Here is a 25,864-nt window from a genome sequence, read left to right on the forward strand (position 1 = left end):
AATTGCTCTTGCTCTACATGTGTGCTGGTGCTATCTATCCTTTATAAAGGCGGCACAAGCGGCTGTGGAACAACCAGTAATGGAAAAGTGCCACAGGGGCACAGAAAGTGAGCTGACACACATGTTGCTCGCCTGGGGCACTTTTCATTATATGACTCCTGGTAAATACTGATTAGCCTGGGTTCAATATCTACCAGGTGTGCAATTATGACCCATTCTGATGTACATACACTGAAATGAGAATAATCCACTATTTGCACATATTTGCCCTATTCTAAGATTCACAAACAGCACGTATGCGCTATTTTCTTAACTTTTCTGAGCTATATTATACCTGGTGAAAATTGAAATAGTAAAACCCTCTAGTATGTTCAACTTGCACCTGGATAAAAAAATCACAAGAGAGCGTAAACAGCAGTTCAAACTTAAGTTGGTATTTGTGAACTAGTTGCAGCCTGGGGGGCAGATTCGCTTGGCTTTAGTTTCATGATTCATTGGCATATTTCTGGACATCTCTGAAAGTCATAGATTTCCTGGCTATACACCGGATCCCTGTGTAAATAGAAGCAAGATAATGGCAATCCCAAAATCAGGAAGCTTCAGCCTACACAAGTCAATGGCAATCCTAGCACGAGGAGGTTTTAGCCTACACAAGCCAACGGTAATCCCAGCACGAGGATGCTTCATCCTACACCTGATGGAATATTATATTCAACTGCTATGGCAATTGGGCCTAAACCTCTAAGTTTCAAGGCATCCGGGAGTGATGATTACTATGTAGGATAAAGGGAATGTGGAATCAATTCAAAAGTTTAAATCAGAAATTTGTTGCTGTTGTTCAAGAAAAGCTAATTTGTAGCAAGGTAATGGTGTTTTACCTAGAAGATTTCCTAGAATCTTAGCCTTAGTCTTAAGTAGAGCAATCTCAGAATGGACTCTTCAATGCTTAGGTGCACCCTCAAGCACAGCAGCCCTGTTTTAGGTACTGCCTAACTATCAGAGCAGAAGCATGTGGCCTGAAGGTTTTGTTGGTTTAGTATCTCTTCTTTGTTTTGTTTCATAGTTCGAGTGCCCATCGTGTTTGCTTACATGCCTTTGCCCATCTTTCGATCGATGATGTCAAAGGTGGTGCTGGACAGTGAACAAGGTGAGTCTATTTTACTCCCATTCTTCAAAGGCTTTTAGGAGCACCCATTGTTTACATTTCAAATTCAACATGGCTAAAACTAACAAGGAAATATTTTGAATTAAAAGCAAAAAGAATAAATGTATGTGTATTTTTAAATGACAACCATTTATTTACCAGATTATCCACTTTATTGTCAATGTCATCATTTCATTGGCATTGTGATTGTGGAGTTTAGAGCTGCATGACTTATGATCATTATCTGCTGTGAAATTGTTTATTTATGCTTACCTTCTCTGGATCTGATTTCTTTCAGTAAAATGGGTATTTGTATTGATTCTCTATCATAAAAACAGCTTTCATTGATTTATCCTTAACATAACCCTGGTTGTATGATTAATTGAAATGATGTAAATATTGAACCCATTTTTTCTTACAAAAATGTACATTTTGATATCTTTCTGAGGTATAATAATTTTAGGAAAACGTATATATTGTCCACGCTTGCAGGATAGACTGTGCCCCAAAACCTGGGAATGTTGACTTTGTGAAGCTAGCTTCCTCAGACTCATCTTTTCAGTCCCACTGAACTCTGTTCAGGATGAGGTCCTTCAGTGCCTTCTGACAATTCTGCTTTCAGGCTTCTAATCACACTCTGAAGAACATCCTTTGGGAAGAAGCGGTGTCTTACAGATTAACAGTTGATATTTCTTAGGACATCTGAGATCTGCAGTAGGTAAGAGACTACCTGTAATGGAAGTGGGACCATGGTTGGTATAAGCCTCCTGCCCACTTATACATCTGATACATGATGATGGCACATGTCATTTATTTGAGAAGCAATTTTTAGGTTTGAGGCGTTGATGAGCGGTGTAAGTCTGGCACAAAATGATTCAATCATCTGTCCTTTTACAAGCTTGATTCTTAAGGTCTTCTTTAGGTTTCCTAGGATTGACCAGTTTCCCACTTCTGTACCAGTAGAAAAAGGGAGGTGGGTGTTAAGTCAAATTAGGCAATATTAAAAGAAATTCCCTCGTCAAATGACAGTACAGAGAGTGGTTGCTCAGTCCTCACTGCATTCCTTCTTGAGGGTTTCCAGTGGTATGTATAGAAAACCCTATTTTATCTTTCGTTTCCCAAGAAAAACAGAAATGCAAGATGGTGCAGAATAGACTTTAGGCTTCCTTCGGAAAAGTTGACTCCACGAGTGTTAAAGGGCAGTTTGCACGTTATAAGTAATAGCATATATTGACCCGATGCCTAGCTTCTCCGTCATGATCAACGTCTTTGGCCTCTTCAGACACATAGGACATTAAGATAGGGATGGTCAAAAATTCGAGCTTATATATCAACCTACCTTAACCATGTGCCCGTACCTGTGGTCTGTGAAGAAAAACTGCTGTGGCAGACTAAGGGCAGAGAAGGCGGACTGTCATTGTCCACACTTCCCAGAGTATATCCTTTCAAAGATAGAGCCAATCCACAACTCATCTTTGTAGATTCACCTGAGTGACATGGCAATAATTTGAGTAAATGAGCATAAGTGACATATGAAGCAACACCCTAACTGCAAATCAGTATCAAAAATAAAGAATTTAAACTATCCACTACAAGTTTAAGTAATGTTAATTCCTGTTTTAAGAAACAGTAAAGTGAAGCTTTACAATTAGTTATGGATACCAGAAGATATGAAGGAAAAAAGAAATGGCCATATTAATTAATGGACCAAAATAGTCTCGGATACACTTGCAATCATCGAAAAGTCTTTTATCACTGGAATCATCACTTAAGATGCCCAACCTAAATTTTTTCACAGATTCCAGTTAGGATGGCTAAAATCAAGTATGCTGAGTCGTCAGGCTGCATCCCGACAGGAATTTCAAAGGCGTGATAAAGGCAGTCATTCCAGCATTGTCCAGTTCCCAAGCACTTATGTTTGCTGGATACTTCCAAGAGCATCTCAACAATTGTATTAAACTTGAAAGAGGCTGCACTTGGTTCCTCACAACTCATGTATGGATTTTTATATTCTTCCAACAGTCTGTGGCTCTATGGATTGCCCAGCATGCTACTATGGTTATGGTCCTATTGTAGGTGCTTGCTACTTTTCCACCTTCTGATGCGAATGCCCCTAGAAAGCAGCTTATTCCATCAGAAGACATTCTTAGCCTGCACCATTAAGAAAGGTAGGTAAGTGCCGTGCAACACTTCTCCTCTGGCATTGGGAAGTGTCATCTTCCTTGACAGCCCTTGTCCTTCTGTAAATCGGCTTTTACATTTCATTGGTGGTCCAGTTCTAAGATATAAATACTTGAAACTTGGGAACTCAATGCTCTGAGAAAATGCATAAAAGGTCAAGGACTACTCCCCAATGTGCATAACCTTCAGTGGATGACAATAAGCTCAGTGACAGTGCTCTGTTCATCTACAAGGGTAGTGTCTGGCAATAGAAAATATCTAAAGCAAACCACTTCTTCCGGTTTCTATTGATGTGACAACCTCCTAGTATATGAGAGATTATCAGCAAATAAAGGCAGACAGATTATTTGAACTGACTGATTACTTTTTTGGTGGGTTTCTATGATTGTGATATTAAAGAAAAAACAATATTTGCCTGGCTCAGCAAGCGCTTGCTAATGTGAGATCCTTGAGCTTTGAAGCCACGCTTCTACCTCCAAATAGTGACCAAGTCATAAGAAATTTGAAAGTGCCAAGTATCTTCTCTCATTTAGTTCTTCCTACCAACAGTCATAATTTGATGTTGTGGGCTTAAATTGCACACATGGGGGGCTATAGCAACTTAAAATATCCTTATTATTACTGGTGTGGATAAGTGTCCCAGTGCCAACTCTCGTTACTCCAGGGACCATAGGCCATCTTCGGTTTATCTGTAATATGTACCACAGTCATTAATCCTACACGCTCGTTTAACAGAGCTTCATTACATTTCCTAAACTCATCCTGAGCCACTTTCTCATTTTGCTGCTCTAATTTATTTCATCATTACAACAAGCTGTACCTGTTAAATATGAGAACTATTGACACCACAGATATTTAATCAAGGAATGGTTTGCTGTAGTTGTGAAGTCTTGGGGTCTCTTTTAACAGGCAAGCATTCCATTTAAATATACTAGGCAAGCCATTCACATTAAGAAACTGAAGGCCGAATGTACAGAATTCAGGGATTGCAGGTTCCTAATTGTGATTCCTTGCGAATTGCAATTAGGAAATTGCAATTCCCAATCCAAAAAAATGTACCAGTTAGTAATAGTGTTTCCTAATAGACCTACCTCATCAGTGGTCGAAGTGGGGGGATAAAAGTAGGGGAACTGTGGACGGAGAATTAGAGGGTGGGAATAACCCGAGGATTGGGTCAGTGGGCGGAGTCAGAGGTGTGGCCAGAAAGAGCAAATCATTCTAAATGTTAGTATTTGTTTGGCATTTTACTACCCAGTTACAGTTTATTACGTTATTTAATTCATGCCATGGATACACATTTATTTAAGGTTTAATTTGAGTTATTGACAATAAAATTCTATCCCAAAGTGGGATTCGTTTCCAATCATTGAATGTCCCAAATATGCTTAGAATTGGAATCATAAGCCATTGTTCTCAGGGCCATGGAGTTTATGTCATAAACACTGTTATCAACACTTCTCCCTTTTTCCACAAGAGCACTTCAAACACAAATGTCAAAATATCATAGTTTGTAAATGTTTTCTATATAATTATAGCTCTGCAATATTTGCCACATAATGCATCGTCTGCTGCATAATTTGATGATTTTAACTAATACATTTTTTGGCGCTCAAACGGATCAAAAGTTTTTTAAAAATGTGACTTGTGCTTCTGCAAAGTAGATAGCCCTTTTCAAAGGTCGACTGATCACCTTTCTCACTTCTGCATTTGTATGGTACACTGGTACTAACAACCCAACATCTTTGCAGAGAGTGTTAGCATGTGTAAAAATGTCAAAATCAGAAAATATACTGCATTACGCTGCAGCCTTTTTTTTGCAGCATAATTTAGTCAACACTGCAGCATAATTTTGTCCTCCATTGCTGCTTAATTCCAGTGGCCCTAAAGCAGGCAGCTCATGTTAAGTACTTGTGCATAAAGCAGAGACACTGTGATGTTTGTGAACTTAGTTAGGTGTATGGGCAAATCTTGAATTGCAGACCCCTGGTAAGTTGCAGCTACTACTGCTGAAACAAGGCCAATGGCGGTACCAATGGGTGAGGCAGACTGGCCTCAAGGGCAGGGCCAGCTTTAGTGCTGGTGGCTCCCTGTGCAACACTGTTTGTTGCTGCCCCCCAATGACCACATCTGCCACGGATTACCTCACTACCACCCTTTAAGAGTGCCTCTCAAGTCTCCATAACCACACTCTCTCGCAGATGCATTTAGTTTGATTTACATCACCACTCATACCAGTGTAGTGTGTCAGAGCAATTTACATCCCACACATTACACAGAGACAATCAATCATACATGTGTAAATCACTGTATAAGAAATGTTACATAAGACAAAGGATGACGAAGTGTAGGAGTGATATTACAACCATACTAGTAGTCAGTATAGTTTAATAGTGATTGGTCTGGAGAAACACAAACTCAGAATTTAGAACGTAATACCATAGTTGTTTTTCTTTTTTAATAACCATAATTAATTTCCACCCAAATGTACCCTTTTTGCAACAATAAAATAATCAAAGAGTGGAGAAAAAAACACAACGCTCTAGTTTATACCTTGCAGTTTGCATGCAGCTCTTAGATGACATTTAGTAGCTCGCTTTAACTGCAAGTAAGAAAAGGATCTCACTGACAAAAGCACTAACCCACTGACCTATTTACAGTATGTGCACTTTGTGATCTGCATGGTACATGTTCTTTGCAGCAGGCACATTAATCATCTGCACAAACTTTCCATGAGTCAAAACTTCCACTTGACAAACCTCCATCTCTCTCTAGGAAGAACTTTAATTACCGGAGTTATCATGACATTTTTATTGTCGCTGAAAATTGCTGGAGGCTAGGAAGGAGGCAGCAAGTGTTTCGAGAAACATAATATACTTACAAATATGATGCCCTCACCCAAAGTCAGTGCCTGATGAGATCGCACCAGTCGCACCACCCTAGAGCTGCTCTGTTCAAGGGTCCTGTAGCCTCAGTGACAGAGTCACTGTTGCTCTAAGGTGTGGTGCTTCACAGGCCTGCCCGCAAGACTGGAGGTGAACCTCAGCATGGATTGTGGTGGTTAGGCCTTCAAGGTTAACCCACACTTGCCATCACTAGGGCCTACCTGCTGGTGCTAAGACATCAGGGCTTCTAAGGTCTTGTGGGGCCTTCTAAGGTTTAGAACGGGATTATGCTCCCTCAGGAAAATGGTTTAGTGAACTGGTCATGAAGGCTGAACTTGCATCCCCATTTCCAAATTCAGCAGCTTTGACCATAGTGCCACATCCTCTCGCCCACTGAACCACATACTGCCCCACTGAGAGAAACTCGCACTGCCTTCAACTACAACCCAGTTGTGCCCCGCTATAAACACCAGGATGTGACTCAATTCAAATTATGCACTAGACAAGAGTAATATGCTGCCTAAAAGAAAAAAGTAACAACATCCTGGAAAAAGCAAACACTCAAGGTAATGCAAGATTAAGTAAAGCATGTGAGATGTAAGAAGGAACAACATGGTTACAGTAACGCTTTTACACTCCTTATTCAGAAATCACGAGTGTTTTTGGCTGAAAAGTTAAGGACATGACTATAGGGCCCAGAAGGGACCCGTTTCAATGTTCATTGCTTATATCCTTACAAAACGTAAGCAGCATAGTTTAAAAAGACCACATCCATGAACACAGGGCTGCGGTACACATTTATGTTTCCAATCCACCCACTGTTTCACTTCCTACCTATGCAGCAGTCAGGATGTGGAACCTCAAGATTCCAGTTGTTACCAGTTACATGTGGCGTTCATTAATTTAGGTTTAATTTTCCCCTACGATATTCATCTCCCACATGGAGCTTTAGACTTCCTCTTGGCTACTCACAAAATCAGCTTGCAAATTACTCCAATGACACCAACTGCATCTGAAGGTCTCAACTGTTAATTGTAGGCAATTGTTCCTCCCTCTCATCAGGTCGTGACTGCCCTGCACCTACTGAAAGCTTAACCAAACAAATCAGTATCCCTCATCTCCAACATCTACCAATGCCATATTCTGTTCAGGCTGTTGTATGACTGGAGGACTGGCTGCAGATGAAAAGTTTGCGCTCAATAAATCTTAAAAATAAATAAATAAAATATATACTATGTAAAGACACCAAACCCTTCAGTTTATTACTTTAAAGAAAACGTATTTGGAGGCAAAGAAACGTTTTTTCTTAGTCCAAAATGTTTTTGACTTCTTTAATTTTAAGTACATGTATTCTCTAAATGATATGTCATAGATTAAATACAGTCACATTTGTTTATATATTCACATATACTTCTAAATATTATAAACGCTTCAAAACTATCAATTATTTTTAATGTATAGCAGCTACACCTGATTTTGCAAATTAAACTATTGTATTTTGTAAATGAAGTAAATTTGAATACATACATAAATGTGATTGGATGTTATGAGTTTCATCTCTGACAAATACTTCAAAGAATAAATTACTTCAAATTTATATAATCGAGACGATTTTGAAATAAGAAAAACACTCTTTTTTGAGTGTCTCCAAATACTTTTTCTTTATTGTGTATATAGTGACACCAAAAGTGTAACTGGTGCAGTGGAGTGCACTAGACAACGTACACCGACATTTCCTCAGCTCTTCAAATATTTTTTTTATAAAAATAGAATACTTTGTTGGGATGAATGATGGTAACCAAAAGTGATGCAGTTATTCATGATTTTCAAAAGATACTTCTTTTACCAGTTAGATTGCTATTGTTCACCCTAGAGTAACATACAAACTCCTTGAGATAATGCAGAGAGAAAAGGTTGTGTACCCTAGGCTCTGGCCCATACACAATAGCAACCATGCCTCTGCAAATGTGGCTATGAAAGAGGAAATGTAAACTGATTAGGTCTGCAACAGGTGGAGGTTGGAAAATTAGTTTCAATTAGGTGTGCATCCCTAGAGCAGAGGTGTGCTAATAGCTGGGTCGTTTATCCTAAAGACAAATAAGTGGAAAGTTAGAGAACTCATTTGAACAAAGCCAACTGGATCCAAATTGAATTGGAACATAGATCTTCATTGAGCAATTAGGATAGGTGGCCAAACTGATGATCATGTAAGGAATATCTAATTAAAGCAAATCTTTTGTGGACAAGGCCATTCACTTGAAGACTTACAAACTAACACATTGAAAGGAAAACCTCTGCGATTCAAATAAAAATGGTTTATTAGTTCGGTAAAACATATTTGCAGATTGATACAACTGATAACAAAGAGTTTGGCCATTACTGTTCAGTTGACCGAGTGGCATGACAGTTACTCGGCATCAATTCAGTATCACTGTCTGACTAATGGAAGTGCACCTGCATCTGCCAGGTTTTCAGATTGCTTATGTGTGCATTTCAGTGGTTTCAGGGACATTCAACTGCCAAATGTGTGACACTTAGAGTGACACTTTCTCACGAGTAAAACCAAGCAATGATGTGAATGGTGAGACGTAAATATCAGAAGTTAGACCGTTTAAGCAAAGAGAAGGTCTGGATCTTGAACCCGCTCCCACAGTCTCAAAGCCATCACCCGCATTGCACAGATCAGTGAGGGATATCTTGCTGGACTCACCTGTGCTACCAGAAGTATGTCCTCCCTGCTGTGCCAAGTTGAGACAGAGAGCTTCTTCGCCCCAGGTTCTTGGACTAGAGGCCCAGTGAACTCACTGGCAGAGCTGCCGCTGTAGGCTAGAAGTGGCTGCAGCTCGTCATCTCACAGTGGTCCTTTGGTGCTTAGTTGCGTAGAGTTTATTTTCAGTATTAAACAACTTGCCTCATAGTATATTGCCCCTGTCTTATTCCAACAGGTGGAAGCAGAGCCTCACGGTGGACTTAGCTGTCCCTACCAGCATTAAGATATAATACAATCATGCTTCATTTAGCCATTTTCTTTGCAAGTGACGAGGCATAGAGCGTATTTTCCATTCAGAGTGACAAATGCATTATCACATAATGATAATATTTAGAATTAGAAGTTTTATGCTTTCAAATGCTGGCACGAAAGCTATGGATTTATCGCATTTCCATTGGGTGTCTCAGAGCGTCTCACAATGAATCTCAGGCTGCGCTTGCCTGGTTGCTGCATACTTCTCTGGCGCCACAGAGGGTGCCAGGCTGTCAGGATTTTACAAAATTAATACCATCTTCAGGGCACCACGTGTTGACACGACTCGAGTTGTTGTTTTCTTTTGATTCAGTTTGGTGGACCCCACCAGGGTGGCAGCAATGTCTTCCTAGGGGCCTTGGCTAACAGGATTTTGCATTAAAACTAAAAACATCCTGGTGTCAGTCATATATATCCTCTGACCCTGTCTCGGCTGCCTTGCACACAGTGCACTGCCAATGAAGCTGGGGTTGCGCCATGTGGAACAGAGGTGCAAGTCACACTGTTGGGTGATCACTCTGGATATGTTGTATCTGTGACAACAAGCCACATGCCATGGTACCTGAGGCTGCTGCGGCCGAGCTGAGGGAGTCTCGGCTTGATGATTGAATCAAGCAACCAGCTCCCTGGCCACGGTGTGGTGCCGATGTACTGTTGTGAGTTGTAAAGTCCTATTGTGAATAAACTGTGAGCTTGAGGCACCAGTATGCAGGCTTAGTGGTCAGGCAGTGTGCACTCTCCCAGCACCACAGCGGGCCGCGCTGCTAATTCAGCTCCTCTCTTCGGTTTTGGCTATTGCATCCCAGTGCTGGTGGTATCAGGAGGCAATATGAATGCGTGACTAATGCATTTTTAGTGCTGTGATGTGGACCACCACACTAAAATGCCTTTAGTCTAACCCCTGATGCGTGGTACTTGGCAGGACTGCTCGCGCTACCTAGCCCTTGAAGTGTAGTAGATGGAGATGCATTAGAAGAGAAAAGATGTCAAGTTATTTTGACTCAAAGGTTACCTCATACAGGTGAAGATAGCACACTGTGTAGGTGCTCTGCTTTCTTTCTTAAGTGTGGTGCCACATGGACAACAATGGGGTTGATCAAGGGGACACTAAAAAAGATAGATGCCCTTGCTGGTAGGGTGACTTTACTGTCAAAGGGCAGTGGAGGTAACTGGATATTACAGATGGGAGACCCACTAATATGGCAGAGTAGTACCTCCCAGTTTGCCTACAGCAGAACATTAATATTGTAGATTGATTCCAGTTTAATCTCAGTTCTATCTTGCCGTGATTCTGAAGCCTGTCAGTAGTACCAGCTTCACCACACTGAGAACAAACATCCTGCTGAAACAGATATGTTTTCTCTACCAAAGAGGATGGCTCTGCCATGAGTACTCTTTAAAGGAGGGAAACCAGAGGTTAAAATTCTGCAAATGCCATTTTTTGTATTGCATCAGTATCGTTTATGTAGCCCTTACTACCCCCTACGTGAGACAATCATACTCAAACCTATATGTCGAGGGTGTGTGTGTGGGAGTGTTGTCTTTGTTTTTTGATCCTGTGTGGGAAGTGTTTCCATGTTGTGCATCATGATCACTGAGATGGGGTAATCATGTTATGGGATGCGGTACTAAACAGTGTGGTGAATTAAATTAGGAAAAACAATCGCTAAAATTCTGTGAATGCCCTGTTTGTATTGCAAAAGCATTTCTATAGCTCTTCCTACCCCTAGGAGAGACATTGATGCTCAAACTTATATGGCAACAAGCTACGCTGTGTAGGGTGTGTGGTTGTGAGTGTATTATCTTAGTTTTTGATCCTGCGTGGAAAGCGTTTCCATGCTGTGCATGATGATCACTGAGGTGTGATTATCGTATTATGAGACGCAGCACTAAGCAGTGTGGTGGATGTGGAGGTGTAAGAGATAGGCATGCAATTTATGGTTTTCAGTAAGCAGGCAGCTTTGAACAGTTCTGTAGGTCCCTTTATGATTTTTCTTATATTTACAGTCTACTTAGCTGTTTTTTTGCACTGAGTTGTCCAGCCTGATATTTTGTTTCATATAGTGGTCCTGAGAAGGTACAGTCAGAGAAAGTAGTGGTGGGAAAATTTTGAGATGCATTTTGTTACTATCATCCCATATCAGATATGTCATTGTGAGATGTAAGGAAGAGATCATAGTGTGTAGCTAGTTGCGACCTCCAGTGGTGGACTACATTAGATTCCATTGATTAACCAGCAGTATGTGATAGATCTCTTCAGTTTTTCCATGCCTGTTTAATTTGTCATCTGCATAGTTGTAACAGGTGGGTTGAATAATTTTATTAGGTTTGGTAAGAGGTTCAGGTAGTTGTTGAATAATAGAGTAGATATGATGGACCCCTGAATGATGTCATGGTGTTGGGTGTGAAAGGCTGATTTGAAACGTGGTAGATAATCCATACTTACTCTGTCTGAGGGGTGAGAAGCAATCAATTTTGGTGGAGCCATTGCATTAGTGCGTGGTGGTGGTGGACATTGTCAAATATACCCGATAAATCCAGAAGAAATTGGGCGGCCACTCTGTTCTTCTCCACTGTGAGTTTCAGGTCATCCCAAATCTACAGATGGATCCCCACCAGAACCAGAAGGACAGTAACCCAAGCCCTTGTCACCAGCAGGCTTGACTACGGCAACGCCCTCTATGCGGGAACCTTGGCCAAACTCCAGGAAAGACTTCAACGCATACAGAACGCCTCCGCACACCTCGTCCTTGACATCCCCATCACTGCCCACCTGAGAGACCTGCACTGCCTCCCCATCAGCAAGAGGATCCTCATCCAGCTCCTCACCCACCCTCACAAAGCACTCCATGATAACTGGCCAACATACCTCAACAAACGACTCACCTTCTACAATCCCAACCGCCATCTCCGCTCTGCTGACCTCGACCTCGTCACCGTTCCAAGCATCCATCGAACAACCACCAGTGGCAGATCGTTCTCCCACCTCGCTGCCAAGACATGGAACACCCTCCGCATCCACCCACGACAGACCCAGGACCTGTTGACCTTCAGGAGACTTCTCAAGACGTGGCTGTTCGAGCAGTATCAGCTCCCACCCACCCCCCTTAGCGCCTTGAGACCCTCGCGGGTGAGTAGTGCGCTCTACAAATGTTTGATTGATTGATTGAAATGGATATGCTGGCTGACTCTTTGCCTGTTCTGACTTTGGACGGTTGGTCTGACAGCAAGTAATTTTCTTCTGTAAATTTTGAAAGTTGAGTAAACACTACTATATCAAGCATTTTCTTAAGAATGATACAGGCCTATATTTTGGTGAGTTGGATAGGTCAAGATTTTTCTTATGGAAGAGTGGTCTATCATAGAAGATTTCTTAACTCAGGTGGAAAAAACCTAGTTCTAGGGACTTCGTGAGTAAGCTTCTAGTTACTGCCCCTATTCAGATTGTGTGAAGCATATTTTTTAAAGTTGAGGGGCCCAGGGTGTTTTCTCAGTTTAGATGGGTGTCTTTGGGTGCCTAGGACACCAGATTAAGTCTGTATTAAATATCTCTTAAGAGCAATTATGATTTAAAATGTCTTTATAGTCATGAAATTACTTCATAAATCCATATACATACAGACACATATGTCTGTATGTCAGTTGCCACTAAGTAGTTGCAATAACTTTGGCACCATTTGACGTGTCTTCGCAAAGGCGTCCAAAAAAGTGCTTTTTTTTGCCTGGTTTGTGCATGGAAAGTTTTAAGGTGATCTGTCAAGTGGAACATGAAAAAAAAGAGTCCAAAATGCAAAATTCCCATGCATTGTCCTTAGGCTTTTTTAGGCAGAGCTACATCAAAAACTGCTGAACAGAATTACATCAATTTTGTCAAGAAGCTAGATTTTGGTCCACAGATTGTGAATTTTTTGATTCAGTGTAATCCGTTCAGTAGATTATGAGACAGTAAGGTTTAAAAATATATGTATACTTGGACAGTTGGGTCTGCAGGAGTCTCTCTCGAGTCTCTCAGGAGCACCAATTTAAAAATAAAGCATTTTGATTGGACCAGAGAGTTTTTGGGTGCTTGGGCTATCTCGCTCCTGCGGGAGTCAGACTCCCACTGGAGCGAGTGCTCTGATTGGCTACCAGCAACATGATAAAAATGTTGCTGGCAGCCGTTAACGGACTCAGGGACGTAGTCTCCTGTACTGCAGTAAAAATTAAAAAAATATATAAAGGATCCAGGTAGGCATGCCCTGCCCGTGGCTTTTTTTGTTGTCATTTTGGCTCCTAAGGGCTCCCTCTGGGTCCTCCTGATAATTCAGATTTAGTATAGCAGCACAGGTGCAGATTATTTGTGGTTGTGGGGGGGTAGCCGAACAACCAGTCGGATGGTTTATGGGTGTGTGATTAAGAATTTGTTGGAGAGAAGATTCAGTTCCTTCTTGAAGTGAGGGAGTGATTGATTGTCCCGTAATTCTTGAGGTAGTGGGTTCCATATTCTAGGAGCGTTCCCAGAGAATGAGCCAGTGCAAGATTTCTCTTTCTTAAATTTTTGTGGAATCAGGAGAAGACTGTCAGAGCTTTGAAGAGGTCTGCTTTTGATAATGTATTTGCAAGGTAGGCTGATGTTTAAGTGTATAGAGATTTGTGGGTTATGCCTCTCCTGAACCCAGATTGGAAGGTGTCATGCAGTTTGTATTTTTCTATGTGGCTGTTGAGTTGTGCAAGCTGGTTTTCTTAAAGAGAAAGAGATTAGTAAGGGGAGTGGGGTGCAGCCCCTCTCCTTAAGCTGTGTTCGGCTCCGGAGAACCTATCCCCCAGGGCCCAATCAATGTTGAGGTCCTTGGGGCTTGGAAACTCTCTGGGAGGAGACAGCGTGGCCCCCTTCCCCTTTTATTTAAATTCTGGCCCTGGGAGATAGGTCCCCTTGGACTAATTAGGCTCAGGGAGGAGGGCAGAGCTAACTATAACTTGCGCTCCTGCCATGCACTGCTTATGACCTCACATATTACGTCAGTCATGAAATAACATCAACATAAGTAATAGCCAAAGTTATGGTACTCTGAGGCGCTGGCACGTGAAACTTCAGCCATCCAAGTATGCTCTGGAAATATATTGTATTTTCATAATATAGTTTAATAAAAGGCACCAAAATTAAAGGGTACTGGTTATTCATGGTGAAACCTAGTGGCAATTGATTAAAGTTGCAGCACATGACAATAGCATGTATTTTGCACATTAAATACCTATTTTAGAGGATGGAAGTAAGAGGACATTTGCAAGAAGATGATTAAAGTATTTTCTGACATCCTCAGGGTTCTCCTGCCTATTAAGAGGGCAGTGGATGACATTCTTCAGATGATGGCGCCTCCACCAGCTTGCTACTAGGAATCATGTGGGCAGTTCAGATACTGCTGGAAATGATGTTAGAATGGCCTTCCAATTCACCATAAATGGTTTGCTTCCATCTACTGCAAGCCTTACTCTATGAAAGATGACCATGAAACCAACTGCTGTATTCCTTGGAGCAGCCAAGTATTCTTTGCGTCTCAGGAGAAGTCTCCCAGCATTTCAAGGTCACTTATCCTCTGGGTAGTATCAATATAAGCCAATATCGGGCTACCTTCATGCTTTAACGCGTAGTGATGTCAATTTCACGCTCATTGTGAACTGCCACACAACGTTTTTGCCCCAAGAACGTTTACTTTCTTTGCGGTTGAAGCTTCCTCTGGCAAAAGCCAACAGTTATGTCAGCTATCACTAAATATGGCCGACCTTTTCCTGCCATTAAGACAGATATGTTTCCTTTGCAAAGTCGGCGGCTGACAAGCCCACTTCAAAAAAAAAAACATATCCGGCACTAAGCATTTTTCACATTAATCATCGGGGGCACATGCATCAAAGTAGGCAATTGTGATTCATTAATTGCGATTATTAAGGAATCGCAATTATGGAATCGCAATTGTCAATGCAAGTAGGTTTCGCTAAAATATTAGCGATTCCTACATATTCCTTAATTGCGAATAGCAAATTGCAATTCGCAATTAAGGAATAGCTTCCCAATCATTCCTAGAGGCCCATAGGAATGAATGGAAATTGCATGAGCAAATTTGCAAGAACCAAATAGGTACTTGCAAATTGCAGATGCAATTTCAAGGTTGCAAGGGGGGCAAAAGACCACCCTGATGCACCCCGAAATTGGCAAGTGTGCACATGTGGCACACAAAAAATGCCCCACGGGTATGTGTGTGCGCTACATGGCACTTTGAAAAATGCACTTTTGTGCATTTTTTAACGTTTTCGCAAATTACCATCAACTTGCAGTTGATGGTAATTAGCGTTTCCTAAAGGCAAAGTCGCATTTATCAAAGGCTTGTTGCATCCCAAATACGGAATTGCAATTTGCGATTCACTAAATGCCTTCACAATTTTGGTAATCGCTAATTTTGCGATGGCCTATTTTGCATTTGGGTTGATGCATCCCAAATGCCAAATTACCGGTCTGCGAATCGGCCCGTTTGCGACCGGTATTTTGGTTGATGCATGTGCCCCCTGATTTCTTGTCAAAAACTGTGGATTGGGCAACCACATCCTTTGAACATTTTGAGACAATCCTAGAGAAGAACACTTGTACTGTACAAAGGTTAGAAGTAGGTTATGTTTTCTACATTCGCTTAGTATGAATCATTTTTGTTGTATATTTCCCAAAGCCCTGAAATGTCTAGGTAAATTTGAAGAGCTGGAAATCTCTTCCTGGCGGCTGCTGGAGAAAAAGCACTTGGAATTCTCTCACGTTGTACTATTTTAAGCAACATATTATGAATAATATACCGTTTTTTTAAATTTTACAGAAATGTTCGGATATGTAAGGCGAATAGGAATCATATTTGTGTCTCAAGGGAAGTAATAATTTTGTGTTGGTAATTTTTGGCTTACTAAGCAAAATTAAACATTCATATACACCATTTTGAAATAGTACCTGGGCTGTGAATAAGTGTGGTGGTATTTCTAACAAGCTTCATCAGCACTTAAAATATATATTTGTTTAATTATGTACATTTATGATTGTTGCTGATTTTATCTTTTTCCAGAAGAGCTATTTAAATACGGGGCAAATACATGTAATGTTAAGTATCTGCATGAAATTGTTTGCCCTCAAACGCGGGATCAAGTACAGTGAGAAAATAGAACACATCCATTCTTGAACTACTTTTAATATGAGTGCATTTGTTTGTTTTTTGTTAGGTGCTCTGTTTGGATGTATTGCCTGCTTGGAGAGTTTAACTTCAACCGTTTCAGGTGCTGTTTTCTGTAGCGTTTATGCAACTACAGTTATGTGGCTTCCAGGATTTAGTTTCTTGTTGGCAGCTGGACTCGTCCTGATTCCATTGTTCCTGGTGTGGTAAGTACACTGATAACTTTGCTTTCAATATGCATCAAAAATAATTGCAAAAAGAACAATTGATGGACAGAATGCAGAACAATGTCATACATTCACCCCAGTACAGAGATCTGGGCCCAAATCCATTATTTTTTTGCTCACCATGCCATTCCAGTTTGAACCCAGCCATATGCAAATCAGCCTTGACCCTGTGCCCAATGGGAACAGCCCAGCCTGAACTGCCAGGCCAGGTCCTCCCTGGACTGGAAACAAGCATCCTAGGACCGGTTTTGGGCTTTCAGCCCTCATCAGCCAGGATAGCGTGACTCCAGTGGCAAGGAGAGCACATGACCCATGTCTGGGCATACCCGTCTCACTCGGGGTGACAAATGCAAAAAGAACAATTGATGTACCGAATGCAGAATAATGTCATAGATTCACCCCAGTACAGAGACGTGGGCCTAAATCCATAATTTTTTTTGCTCATCATGCCATTCCAGTACAAAAGGGGGTGGTGATGGATGGAGCATCTGAACCAATCAAACACTCACACCCAGTCAACAGATCTGGGTTTAATCAACCACCGTTCTTTAGCCCACTCTGCCACCCCAGTTCAGACATGGCCATATGCAAATCAGTCTGACCCTGTGCCTCATGGGAACAGTCCAGCCCGAACTGCCAAGCCATGCCTTCCCTGGACCGGATTCAAGCTCCCTAGGACCGGTTTCTGGCATTACAGCCGTCTTCAGCCAGTCTTGCTTGAATCCAGTGGCAAAGTGAGCAAGGGACTCACGTCTGAGCATACCCTGCCAACTTATGGCGAACTAAGCGGTACAAAAGGGGGTGGTGATGGACGGAGCATCTGAACCAATCAAACACTCACACCCAGTCAACAGATCTGGGTTTAATCCATCACCGTTCTTTAGCCCACTCTGCCACCCCAGTTCAGACATGGCCATATGCAAATCAGTCTGACCCTGTGCCTCATTGGAACAGTCCAGCCCGAACTGCCAAAACATGCCTTCCCTGGACCGGATTCAAGCTTCCTAGGACCGGTTTGTGGCATTACAGCCGTCTTCAATCAGGCTTGCTTGAATCCAGTGGCAAAGTGAGCATGGGACTCACGTCTGAGCATACCATGCCAACTTAGGGCGAACAAAGAGGTACAAAAGGGGGTGGTGATGGACGGAGCATCTGAACCAATCTAACACTCACACCCAGTCAACAGATCTGGGTTTAATCCATCACCGTTCTTTAGCCCACTCTGCCACCCCAGTTCAGACATGGCCATATGCAAATCAGTCTGACCCTGTGCCTCATGGGAACAGTCCAGCCCGAACTGCCAAGCCATGCCTTCCTTGGACCGGATTCAAGCCTCCTAGGACCGGTTTCTGGCATTACAGCCGTCTTCAGCCAGGCTTGCTTGAATCCAGTGGCAAAGTGAGCAAGGGACTCACGTCTGAGCATACCCTGCCAACTTATGGCGAACAAAGCGGTACAAAAGGGGGTGGTGATGGACGGAGCATCTGAACCAATCGAACACTCACACCCAGTCAACAGATCTGGGTTTAATCCATCACCGTTCTTTAGCCCACTCTTGCACCCCAGTTCAGACATGGCCATATGCAAATCAGTCTGACCCTGTGCCTCATAGGAACAGTCCAGCCCGAACTGCCAAGCCATGCCTTCCGTCCATCATCTTGTGTGTTTTGCTGTTCACCATATGTGGGAAGGGTATGCCCAGACGTGGGTCCCGTGCTCACTAAGCCACTGGAGTCAAGCTATTCTGGCTGAGGACCGCTGATAGCCAGAAACCGGTCCTAGGATGCTTGATTCCGATCCAGGGAAGACTTGGCTTGGCGGTACTGTCTGGACTGTTCCCATGAGGCACACGGTCAAGACTCATTTGCATATGGCCATGTCTGAACTGGGGTGGCTTGGTGAGCAAAATAACGATGGATTAAACCCAGATCTGTGACTGCGGGTGAATGTTTTGCCATTGTGCAACATTCCGTCCATCATCTTGTGTGTTTTACTGTTCACCATGCCATTCCAGTTTGGACCCAGCCATATGCAAATCAATCTTGACCTTGCGCCCATTGGGAACAGCCCAGGCCGAACTGCCAAGCCAGGTCCTCCCTGGACTGGAAACAAGCATCCTAGGACCGTTTTTTGGCTTTCTGCCCTCATCAGCCAGGATAGCTTGATTCCAGTGGCATTTAGAACACAGGACCCATGTCTGGCCTCTGTGGGTGACAAATGCAAAAAGAACAATTGATGGACAGAATGCAGAACAATGTCATACAATTGCAGTCATTGATGCTCTATTGACTCTGAAGATAATATACTGCTGCATGTGCAAAGTCTTAAGTGCATTTCAAACTATTACATTTTCAGTGGTCATCTGGTGTATCAGTTTTTTTCAGAAGGAACTAATTGTAGCCGAGTTTTTCTTTCCATTAGTCTTTCCTGTTGTATTAATTTTGCATGGTATACCCTCTATTATTATGAAGAATGCTATGTTCATAGAGATATGGAGCACAGAAACATAACAATGTAATGAGATGGATTTGGTCAGTGTACGTTTGAAAAGGAATGTAAATGTTCCTGTTCACAAACGCAGAAAGTTGACTATTTTCCAGTTGGTAACTTCAGTGTCCTTGCTATTATTCATACTTGGCAAATGAGGCATGTTTTTTTTTCATTACTGACTAACTTTTCTGAATATAATCCGTCCCCGATTCAATTCTACATAGATCAGCGCAAAGTAAAAAAAAAACACACCTTCGTGTTTGAACCTAGAGACACCCTGTGGCCTTCCTCAGCACTTTCATAGACCTATCAATACAAACAAAGTTTAGTCCCAAAAGTAAACCAGTATCACATACAAAGTTTTAAGAGGCGTTATGAATTGTGCTCGATAATGGATATCCAAATACACAGACCTATTTCATCAGTTGGCTTCATAAATGTTTAGCGGGCAGGAAGAGGCTTTTGATCCTATCTTATGTTGGGACAGAGAAGTCCTCTGGATGCAGGGTTATGGGCGTGTACCCCTGTCCTGAATCCCCAACTGTACTTTTGTCTGGATCCCTGCAATCCCTAATGCTGATTTTGTTGCCATAGGAAAACACGTATTATGCGTGTGCGCCATTACATGGGCCATGGTTTTAAGGATGGTATTACTAATCTCACTAAGAACTGGAGCTACCTAAGTTGTAAGTGACTTTAGAAGAAATGCAGACCACACATCCAAAGGAAAGCACGAGGGTTTATTATGCACAATTCATTTTGTACTTTATGAATTGGAAAGAGGCTCAAACTTTACTATAACTGCCATATTGTTCCTTCTTGTCTTTCTAACTATTATGTCTGGGTAAATTAACATATCATGGTCTGTTTCTGTTCTGTCTCTTATATATTCCAAGTCTTCTTTAACAATGGCTAGTTTCCGTTTTGAAAAAGTTGGCTACTCTATCTACCAATTCTTGCTCAAGGGTGTTAAAGGATTCAAGTCTTTTAAATAATTTCAGAGAGACATTTAAAACAGAAAGATTTTCTTGGAATAGAAGGTTTTTTGTAGCTTTAGTTAAAAAATTATACATACTCCCTTCTTTGAGTGGTTGTTTTTCTCTTGTGAGGAATGAGATTATAGCTAGCAAGCCTCAAGCTTGTAGTCTTTTTTCTGTTTGAGATCAGAGGTATACCAGGATCAAAATCACTTTTTTTAAGAGGTCAGTTGCATCCATGACTGCTTCAAGGACATATTAAAATAATTTGTTTTATTTTCAGTGCCCATAGTCTCACGGAGAGGAGTGACATTATGGAATTTGCAGGGCCGTGGGCAGGATATATTTTGGGGCCCCCAGTAAACCCTGAAATAAATATATTACTTACCTGTGCACTTCATTACCCAAAACCTTAGTCCTCCCCGTCATAAAACATTACTTCATGAGGAGTTCCGACTCTTATTAACAGTCAAGTCTTTCAACAGCTTCTATGCAGATAGCAACCTCCCTTCCCTTCGCATAAGGCCATACCTCCCGGAACCTTGCTTTTATCTCCAAATCAGATTGAGGAATTATGGGGCACATGTATGTCTATTTAATTTTGCGACTCGCAAATTGAGATTTATAGAAACTTGCAATTTGTGAGTCGCAAAATGAAATGTTATGATGTGTCTCGACACATTTAGTGATTCCCAATTGGGACGCAAATGACCTACCTCATTAATATTCATGATGTGGTTCGCAATTTTTCACCCATTGGGAATGGCATGTAATCACAGGGATGGTGACCTGCTGGGTCAGCAGACATCCATGTCTGTAAATTATTTTTAAATAAGGCAATTTTTTTTTTTAATGCAGCCCGTTTTCCTTAAAGGAAAACAGGATGCATTAAAAAAAAGAAATGTGAAAAGTTTCATTTTCTTTTTTTAAGAGTAGGCAGCGGTCCGTGGGACACCTACCTGCGCTTAAAAAAGGTTTTCGTTAACATTCACAAAGGGGAAGGCCTTCCCGTTTGCAACTGGCTTACTACCTACTTGAAGTAGGCGGTAAACTGCGATTGTTTTGCGACAGCATTCCTTTCACAAAAAAATCGTACATCACCCTGCGATTCGCTGTTAGGAAGGGACACCCTTGGCAGGCCCTTTCCTAATAGCGACTCACAAACCATATTTTGCAAGTCAGCAACAGGTTACTGACTGGCAAAACAGTGTTGATACATTCTACAGGCCATTTTAGCTGTCACAATCGGCCCAATTAGCTGTTTGTGACCGCTAAAAACATACATGTGGCCCTAAGAACCTAGGGACGGAGGAATGGAACTTTGTGAGGGGGAGGTCTAACATTTCAGGTAATGAAGATGACAGGTAAGTAATATATTTATTAGCCCAAAAACCATCCTCCCTGCCACAGTCCATTACTCAAAGAGGATGTACAAATGATTATTTCTGCAGTTCCTCAATGACACAGCCATAAAACTACTGCTGTCACACAGAGAAAATGTAATGGTTGAAGACAAAGGAAAATTGTCATTCACTCATAACATTTTTAAGAACTCCAAAACCAAGATTTACAGAGTCATCCAATTCCAATCCATAATGCTTGACAAAAGTATCTTCTAAAGACCAGGTTGCAGTTCTACGCATCTCCATAAAGGGGACCCAATTTGCCTCTATCCATGTAGCTACAACCACTCTTGTAGACTTGCCAATAATGCATCCCAGGACATGCAGTTCCATATTAGAGTAGACTTTTGAAAAGTCCTACTAAACCCATCTACTAAAAGTCATTGTAGATGACTTCTTCCTTTTATTTGCTGGACCAAAGTAAACAAAAAGGGAATTGGATTTTCTAAAATCCCTTGTCCAGTCTAAGTATATCAGTAAAGACCACTTTAAAACCAGCACCAATGGTACCGCTTTGTCTCTTCCCATTCTAAATACTCAGAGGACTAGTTTTTGATCTTTGTAGAGTTGAGACTGCACCTTTGGATGAAATTTCGGCTGTAACCTGCAAATGACTAGTCAAGAAAAAATCTGATGTAAGAGTAAGATGCCAATAGGGCTCCTAATTCTCGCGGCCTCTTGGTTATAACCACAAGGAAGACTACGTTGGCCAACAACTGCTGCAAGGATGCCAACTATAAGGGTTTAACTGGATGACGACCCTGAACATCCTTTAATTCTGTATATAAATCCAAAGAGGGACTCGCAACAAGAGGGACAAGCTTGGAAAAATCAAGGAGAGTCACCAAAGCCTCTAATGGCTGCCCACTGAGAACACAAAGCAGAAGGAGATAGCCCCTCCTGAAAACCTTTCTCGAAAAATTGCAACAGCTTAAAGGGATCACATGATGCACCTACACAGTTATTCCACAAATACTATTTTTCAAAAGTTCCCCAGTGCTTTGCATAAGACGATAAAATAGATGGCTTCACTGACTCCTGAATGGAGATGGCCAGCTCCATAGAACACCGTAGGGCTTACAATCCCCTCCTCTCAACTTCCAGGCCAATAGTTTAAATACTCGCACGGCCTCATGACAAAGGTGAGAAAACTTTATTGAAGACGAGAATAGTGGAAAATGAATTACTTGTTGATCTCCCAACGTGGCATTTTAAACCACGTCCTTCTGGGCCAGAACGGTGCTGCCAGGATTATTGTCTGGTAGCTCCTTCTGAATCTTCCGTAGCACCCTGCAGAGAAGGGGAATGAGGGGAAAGCGTACAGTAGCTCCATTGGCCTTTTGAAGAACCAAGTTTCCACTGCCCAAGCATAAGTCTTCTTTGTTTCTGTGTAGTAATTTCAGAGAAGAGCATTGTTTAGGAAGCAAAAAGGTCCAACCACGGGTAACCAAATGCCATCACAAATGGTGGAACACTTCCCATCCCAGCTGCAAGTTCACGGACATTGTAACATTTCTGCTTAGGAAGTCTGCTTGGAAACTGTCCTTGCTGGGTAAATAGATTGCTGAGAGTGAAAGTAGGTGAAATATCTGCCCACTAACAAATTGCTCTGACATTTGTAATGACCTTATCTTGGTTACCCTGGGTCGATTTATGTAGCCTTTGGCCACCTAACTGTCTGTTCTGACCACTATTGCTTTTTGTTGAATCAGAGAAGCAAAAACCCGGAGAGCCCTTTCTATAGATGCTAACTCTCTCCAATGTGAAGAATGACAAGCCTCTGCAGAGAACCACTTGTCTTTTATTTTCTTGTCCACTAGAGTTTCTCCCCAGCCACACTGACTCGAATTGGTCATTAACACAAGTGGAATAGGTGGAACTAGGAACAACCCTTTTAGCAGAGTTTCTATTTCCAACCACCAACTGTGTTCTTGATCTAAGGATTGTGAGACCAGTACTGTAGTATTGTAATTCTGAGATATTGGGGACTTGAGGTCCAGAAGGCAGTGAAGCAGGGCCATTATCCCCTGCACGTTCAAGAACATCCTGGCAGGAGTCTCTTGACAAAAGAGAAGAAGAATCAAATGTCTTTGCAACATCTGGCCTCTTGTCCCTTGTAAGAACACACAAACCTTAGACGTGTCGAATAGGCCTCTGATAAAGAGTCTCTAATGCATATTACCAGTTGTGACTTCTTCAAATCAATTCATATACTGATGAGACACTAGATGGCCCATCGCACATCATTCAATGTTTCAGAAAGAGAAGGGGAAACAATTAACTACTCATCCAGATAAACATGACCTGAATACCTTCTAAATGCAAAAGAGAGACTACTGGGGCCAATACTTTTGTGAAGGCTCTTGGTGAAGTTGTGAGCCAAAAAGGAAGAACATTGAATTTGAAATTATTCCCCCTAAAGCAAACCACCAGAGAGGCTGACTTTTGCAATGAACGGGTACATGAAAGAAGACATCCTGGAGACCTAGGGTAATCATGTAGTCGGTCTTTGTCACATATGGAATTACCTGCTGCAATGTCGTCATCCTGAAAAGAACATTTTGAACAAACTTGTTTAACCATTTAAAGTCTAAAACTCGATTATAGAAACCATTTGCTTTGGGGACCAGGAACAAAATCGAGTGTACACCCTGGTGTATTTGGTGCACTGGGACCTCTGTTATTGCTCCTTTCACCTGCAGACCTTCTACCCCCTTCAAGAGGTAATCATTCTTTACCACACATTTTTTGAATGATGTTTCCTGAAAACAAGAATGTGGTCTTTCTTTTAGCTCTATAAAATAACCACTTCTTACTACTATAAGAGTTCATCTGTATTTGTTTACTTTTTTTCATCTTTCATGATAGTGAAGAAGCTTTAGGATTGGGAAACTTGGGGCAGTCTTTCTCTCTTTGTGCAGTGCTCCTTACCCCGCGCCCGATCTCGAAAGGGCTGTGATGTTTGCTGCGCATCTTGGGTCTTTGGAGACATGTTTTGTTGTGTGCAGAAAACAGTCTGAAAGGTTCTTCTTTTCACAGGACATTTTCTGCACCAGTTTGTTTAATACAGCACCAAAAGAACTTTTGACCTGTGAAGAGCAGCTTATGAATCTAGGACCTGTGAGAAGTGTCACATTTTCACAATTTTAGCCATAGCAACCTCCGGGCTGCCACTCATATCCCTGTCAAAGTTGAAGCGGACCATAAAGAGCCAAGGGCCAGATGCATCATGCAAAGAAATAGCGATTCCTTATTAGCGAATATTAAGGAATCGCAAATAAGGACTTGCTGTTAGCTATGCATGATGAGGATAGCGAAAAAATAAAGATTCGCTCAAAATCGCTAAATACAATAGCAATTCCATTCTCGCATTTTGTGATCCCGCTAATTGTGATATCGCAAATAGCGATATCGCAAATAGCGATATCGCAAATAGCGGGACCGGGAAAACTACAGAGTCGCATTGGGAGCAGGCTGATGACATCACAACCAGGAAATCAATCAGCCCATGCTGCCACCTGTGCAGAGAGGAACAGAGAGGCAGAAGCTGAGTGCTGGGAGAGAGAGCAGGAAAAACAAACTGTAGTTTGCTTATAGGTGGAGACAGCCAAAATGTCCCAAACAGCTACAGAGGAGGGTGCAGTGGCCAGGAAGAGAAAAATCAAGTTCAGTGAGAGTGAACTTGAGCACCTCATTGAGGAGGTGGCAAACAACCATGAGAAGCTATTTGGGAAGCTCTCCCTCAAAGTACCAGAGGCTGAAAAAAGAAGGATATGGAACCGGATTAAAAACAAGGTCAATGCTGTGGGGGTCACACATTGCAGCATAGATGATTTAAAGAAACGCTGCTACGATCTGCGTAGCCGTGCCAAGGAGCGGATAGTGGAAAGGCTGAAGGAGGCGAAGGGGACCGGAGGACGAAGCCCAACAGTCCCAGACAACACAGCCCAGGAGGACATGGTTGAGGGCACAATCGAGCCTGAAGCAGTGGAGGGAGTAATGCAGCTGGACACATCCGGGGCGGCTAGCAGCACACAAGGTAAGATGCATGAAAATCCACATATAAATATACATACTGAGAGTGTCCAAAATTAAATCAACCTGCAAACTCACAGTAGAAATAGTCCATTCCACATTTTACATAGGGACACCAATGCATCATGGGACCTGTAGTCTGTAGAACCCAATCCAACATAGTAAGCCCAAATGCTACCAAAATGCAGTACAGTCATTGATGAGAGACAGTGAAAGCATAAATGTATAGATTTTTAATGTTGCTCAACTAATGCAACAACATAAAATAACATTGCACTGTTTCACATCACAGATGCAGCCGAACTAAACACTGATGACAGTG

At 41.9% G+C, this 25,864-nt stretch overlaps 1 protein-coding gene across 2 annotated transcripts in view; it reads left to right on the forward strand.

Moving 5' to 3' along the window:
• Positions 1-25,864, forward strand: part of LOC147698550 (lysosomal proton-coupled steroid conjugate and bile acid symporter SLC46A3-like) — a 225,583-nt gene that overhangs the window by 166,745 nt on the left and 32,974 nt on the right. For both annotated transcript variants that reach the window (XM_086935161.1, XM_086935162.1), the window contains exons 4-5: positions 1,064-1,147; positions 16,460-16,616. In XM_086935161.1, coding sequence (XP_086791287.1) covers positions 1,064-1,147; positions 16,460-16,616 — 241 coding nt within the window. The remainder of the gene's footprint in view (positions 1-1,063; positions 1,148-16,459; positions 16,617-25,864) is intronic.

The sequence above is a fragment of the Lissotriton vulgaris genome, chromosome 8 (genome assembly GCF_964263255.1).
Source record: "Lissotriton vulgaris chromosome 8, aLisVul1.2, whole genome shotgun sequence".
NCBI lineage: Eukaryota > Metazoa > Chordata > Amphibia > Caudata > Salamandridae > Lissotriton > Lissotriton vulgaris.